Here is a 6,000-nt window from a genome sequence, read left to right on the forward strand (position 1 = left end):
GTTTTTTCTACTGGTCTTGTGAAGAAGAACCCAACTTTAGGAAATAAGGCATCTGTTTATAATGATAAAAGAGGCACTGAAGACCCAGGAGACTCACATCTTCAGTGGCAGCTCAATCTCCTTACACACATAGAAAATGTGCAGAATGAAGTCACCAGCAGGATGGACCTCATAGAAAAAGAAATGGATGGTAATTTAACAAAGAACTAAGATGCAGTTAATAGAATATGTTCAATGCCATTGCAAAGAAGTTGTTTAAAACTATTTAATTATATGATGAAAAGTACAGCTTCTCTCCATAACTACAGAGCCTTCCCTCTCCCTTTGCACTATATTAGCCCATATAGGGTCTTTTAGGCTCAAGGCACGGTGATTGGGTATTATCTTAATGTTTATTTTTGTGAGATGGATATTTATTAAAAACTGCTTATCACCTGCCAAGCTCAATACACAACATTTACTGAATATTTATAGTTTTATTGAGCCATTATCTCTCAGGGAATCAGCATAACAAGTATAAGCACATTTGACATATGAGGGAAAATATGGTGACCATATGGTTTTACTTTGGTTAGTATTGGGTACATGGAATTGAACAGCTTCCTGAGTTAAATAGCTAAGCCTTATGTTTGCATACAGATGTTCTAATGTATCATAATAGTATCATAAAAAATTACCATTACTTAGGAACTCAAAATTTAAGCAAGACAAATTTTATATCTGAGAAATCAGAATAAGTTGGGTTACTGGATTCACAATCCATGTTTCTTTTATTCGTTTTGACTCTTGTGTTCTTACCTTCCTTCTCTATTGTTCTGGTAAGAGCATGGAACACCTCACTTCTCCGAGGTTGAACTCCTGCCTTCTTTATCCCCCATGATGATGGTACACCCTTGCAGAAGCATGTTCCACTGGGGTTTTATCTTGGTTATAGGATTATTTTACTGTCTGATGTAAATTTTTGAAGAAATAAAATACAGCCTGACTTGATTCCATATTTTCAAAGGAGACTATAAAACTAGAATTTTAATGTACATGCATTAAAAAAGTTATAGTGATGAAATAGTAAAGCTAAAAAGGTCAATAGAAATCACCAACTCTTTTGTGAAAAAGGAAGACTGGATAGAGGTGATTTAAAATACATTAGTAGAAAGCTTGGGTCAGACACAAGGAGCTGTTGTTTCTTATTCCAGAAAAAGAATAGAAGGGGAAATTAAAAATGAAACTAATTTATATATAAAGGAAACATGGAGCTGATAATTTAGCCCAATTGTAGAGCACCTGTCCAGTGAGCACAGGGTTTCAGAATCAATTCCTAGCATTGAAAAACAAATTGGTAATGCCAGAGTGACTATGTTATATCACTGTGGAGTGGGTACAGACACCACTGAGCCTTACACAAAATGGCTTGAGTATATTTGCCTTCTGAAGACAAAAAACATGAACTCTTAGTCACTATTCCAACCTGCTAATGACACCATTTTCTAACCATTCGTCCAGAAATTATTTAAATGTGCTCTTCTCTTTCTTTTAGTTCTGGAAAGCTGGCTTGATTTTACCGGGGAGTTGGAGCCACCAGATCCTCTCGCAAGACTGCCCCAACTTAAACGTCACATAAAACAGCTCCTAATCGACATGGGCAAAGTACAGCAAATAGCAGCTCTTTGCTCTGTATGACAGTGGTGAACTTAGTGACAAGAGTATGGCTCTCCAGTCCAATCATTTTTATTATTCACATGATTACTAAGTGTGTACTTTAAAAATCTTAGTGATGTTTGGTCATTTACTGATTTGTAATGTCAATAGGAAGGCACCTTGAAAGAAAAAGAGCAACTTTATCAAGTGAATATTAAAAATATAAGCAAGCTGCAAATGACAATGTTTTGTATGCCAAGGATCAGCGAAATAGAATTAGAATATAATCTATACTAAGGGGATCAAATTGGCAGGAATTTTGAATAGCTGCTTATATGAAATTGAAGATACCTGTACAAAGAAATATGGTGCGTTTATATAGTTTTTATAGAAAGATCCATATTTATAAACCAGCATTTGGCCAAAATTAAAATTAATGGAAATTTAAATTCTGGAGAGTTCTACAAGGTTGCTCTAAGAACTGCCTTCTCAGCAGTTGAATCCAGCTGCACAGAAATTTAGGTTATTTAAACTTCCATAGGATCATGAGTTGTTTCTTGGGTGATGAATGTATTTAATCAGTAAACTGACAGTTTAGAAGTCTCACTTTTGAGAAAAACAATTGTGGAATTCTTACTTCATTATGAATGTATTTAAAAAAACAAGCACCAAATAATTGGAATTTACTGCAGGCACTAAGCTTATTAAAAACAAACTAGCTTGCAGAAAGATCCCATGTGCCAAATGTTGATGCTGCTGCTGGACAGAGGATTTAAATATTGTGGGCATTGTCACACCCCGAGTCTTACATAGTACCATGAGTTCATCCGAAGCCTTTTTGTCACATATATCACATATATAGTTAAATGGCAGTGTTCAGGTTCAACATAACTGTTTGATCCTGGATATGCTTGGTGTTTGCCTTCAGAAAAAAAATATAAATAACCTCAGCTGGGATGAGGAGTGAAAAATATATCAAATAATTTGTGGCTGTGGATTTTTTTAACTGCTAGCTAGTAGTGGAATACTGGAAAAGGTTCATTTCAGAAGATGAATTTTATTTTTGAATAATACACATGCACTCAGACTTTTAGCTTTGATCGCAAATGAACAGATTTTCTGAAACCAAAGGCAACTAAGTTGCTGTCTTAGCTCTTGCTGGATTTTGAGCCTAGGTCCTACTGTCTGCCAGTCCTCACATGAGTTGTGTGTGCCCCCAGTGCTACATAAGCAGGTATGCGTAAGTGTGTATGCTTGTTTTAAACACTCAACATGTACATAACCAACACATATTTATATTACACATATCTAGTTTTATTACTATAGACTCTACAAATTGGTGGTTAACATGAAATGTTGCCTTTTAACAGACTTTTTAAAAATTAAAAATGTATGTACAGGTTTTGACATTTTTGAGATTGTTAAGAGGAGGCCATTTGATGACATATAACACTTGAATATTTTATGCCTCATTCTGTTTATCAGTTCTAGCAATCTGTAAATGCATTTCAGAACTGGTAGACAGAGAACTTGAATTTATCTTTGATAAGAATTCATGCCACTGTACATTCAGATATTATTTAAATTTGCAAACACACTGTTCTATATGTAAGGTACTGTATGTAAAATTTTATTAAAACTATTCCTCATATCCTAAAATTTCATCTTGCCTTTTTGCGGCCTTATGTTTTAATGTAAAGATTAAAAGAATGTGCAAAGAAGTCCAATTTTATTGCCTTTGAGATTCTCCAACTTGACAAATGTGCCAAAGATAACCATAAATATAATCCTATGTATTTACTTGTGATGCGTTAACTTTGTAAAAAATTTATTGGTGAATGGAAAGCTTTAGCAGAGGTCATATTGTGGGTAGCTGCTTAAATTTTCATATTAAAATACAAAAAATAGTGCCTATATTCCATTGTGGAGTAAATTTGCCAATGTCTGCTTCATGACTGATAGTATAATCTTTCATTTGTGTTGAAAATAATATATCTGGACATTGAATTTGTGTCTTCATTTTTACAGAAATGGAGCAGTAACATCCCTCACCTGGGAATAGTGGTGGTGCCTAGATTCTTGTCAGGAAGTCAGAAGACCTTTGCATCCCATAGTACTCATCTCCCTCAGTTCTGGTGAACATGGTTAAAGTAATGCGCATTTGTTCTTGATGCCATCCTTAATTCAAAAGTCTGAAATCCTCCAAGGGCCAAAACTTTTGAGTGCTGAGAGGATAAGACCTCAAGTACAGGTTCATGGTCAAAATACAGGTTCATGAAGTTACCTCTACACAGCATGGTCACATTGTATATGAATCATGTAAATTTACATCTCATACTTACGGTATATAAAGCAAAGATTCTGACTCCCTCCTAAAATTGTCAAATCCCAAGTATTTCTGGTCCCAAGTATTTCCAATAAAGGATACTGAACTTGTGTTAATTGACTTAGTTAGCAACCAATAAATGGGACATCCCATTGATGAATTGTTAAAAGTTTTGTTCTGCTCCTATGTATGAATTGGAAATACAGTTTATAAGTTGAGATCTTTAAAGTACCTACCGGTTTATCTATGTGTACATATCCATTTAACATAGCTCATATCAGTAACTAGAGCCTTTTAGCAACTGAAGGAATGAATAGGCTTTGAGATTGAGGTATTTTTTTGAGGATTTTTTTTCTTTTTAATTTAGAGGGTATTTCTTTAAAAGATGGAATTTTATTTGCTATCCATACAGAATAGAATTTGAGCCTAGATGGGGAGGGATCCCTCTCAGTATATCACTGATAAATACAATTTGTACTTTCTCTGTTTGTGATTCTACTGACTTATACTATGGGAGTAACATACCTTGTTGTTAAAGGAATTTAGGTATTACAATTTCAGGTAAAGCCTCTTTCCTAACAGATACTCTTTCAAGTGTTCAAACTTCACATGTTCAAAATGAACCATTGTTTCCCCTCCAGCAAACAGAATCTCTGCCAGCGTCTCTTTGTTATCATCACGTCACCCTCCGAGCCCAGGCTTGATGTGTGCAGTCATTCCTCACATCCATTTCATCACCAGCTGTGGTGCCTCCTCAAGTACTGATTCTGGCTGCCTTACAACCCTTCTGGGAGCCACTGCTTTTCATAACACAACTCCATGGAAGTGTGAGGCATTCCTGTTCATCTCTGGTATTCTGTGTCTTCACTAAGTCTACATAATTATCACTGCCAGGACAGAAGATTAGCACTTACTGATTACCTGCTTTGTGCCTGCAGTAGCAAGATAGGTGAAAAAGCCCATTATTTTTATAATGAGGATGCTGAGATTTAGAAATACTTAGAAACACTGTGGATGAGACTTAAGTGGCAGCATCAGCATTTGACAGCATTTGAACCCTGTGCTTTTCAAAGTCATGGTTTTTTCTAGCATATGTGCTTTAGCTATTCCTATCATTTTAGTTTTCTGCAGTGGAAACTACTAATTCCTATTGCAAACCATATTTGGTCTGTATAATGTGGATGTTATGCAGCCTACTTAGCCAGCTCTCAAATTCATGTAAACAGAACCTCACAAACAAGATACTCCCTTGTTTGTGTCTACATAACCAGAAAATCTGATCTTCAATTTCCTTTCCAAGAGAAGGAATTTATTCGGAAGGTTGCTTCTTAATAGTGTCTTGGATTGTACCAGGATATGGGGGAACTATTATCAATGAATAGTGAATGAATGAATGAATGAATGAATGAATGAATGTGTGTGTGTGTGTGTGTGTGTGTAAGTGTGTAGTATAATGGAGCAGGCATGAGCTTTGCAATCTGTCCTTGAATTTTTATTCTGGCAGTTTACTGGCACTGTTCTCCCTGAGCTTTTGTTTTTGTTTGTAAAATGGGAATAATACTTTAGAAACTTGTTTTGAGAAATAAATAAAATGCCTAGAAACTCTTATTAAATAAACTGGAAATTCAATGAACTGAATGTCATCTGTTTACTAGTTATTAAGAAGGATGGGGTGGACAAAGAATAAGATTGGTCTGTTAGCTAATCAAAGTTTTCCAGTGAGAATACAAGAACATAGCCAACCCAGGAAAGTAAGATGGATTTGTAGATGGAAATGTTTGGGGAAACAGATAATGTATATTAAAACAGCAATCTGTAAGTGATTTGTGAGCTTTCTAAAGAAGTATTGAGAAAATGCAATCCATTTCTGATACCTGTTTCCTTTGAATACTCTTTAAGGTAGAACTAGAAACAAGTCTTGAGTTTATTAGACAATCCAAGGCATTCAATGAGGGAGCAAAGGTAAGAAAGGAGAGGATTAAAAACTATACAATGTATCACTGAGATCATAGCTATGAGCACTGGGGCTTTCATTCTAT

General features: G+C 35.3%; 1 protein-coding gene across 1 annotated transcript in view; it reads left to right on the plus strand.

Moving 5' to 3' along the window:
• The window catches only part of Phf20l1 (PHD finger protein 20-like 1), an 86,196-nt gene extending 80,602 nt beyond the window's left edge, over positions 1-5,594 (plus strand). Inside the window, exons 20-21 of the mRNA XM_013025171.1 lie at positions 28-190; positions 1,535-5,594. Coding sequence (XP_012880625.1) covers positions 28-190; positions 1,535-1,677 — 306 coding nt within the window. The 3' untranslated portion in view covers positions 1,678-5,594. The remainder of the gene's footprint in view (positions 1-27; positions 191-1,534) is intronic.
• Positions 5,595-6,000: the final 406 nt, after the last annotated feature.

The sequence above is a fragment of the Dipodomys ordii genome, unplaced genomic scaffold (genome assembly GCF_000151885.1).
Source record: "Dipodomys ordii isolate 6190 unplaced genomic scaffold, Dord_2.0 Scaffold82, whole genome shotgun sequence".
NCBI classification, from domain to species: Eukaryota; Metazoa; Chordata; class Mammalia; order Rodentia; family Heteromyidae; genus Dipodomys; species Dipodomys ordii.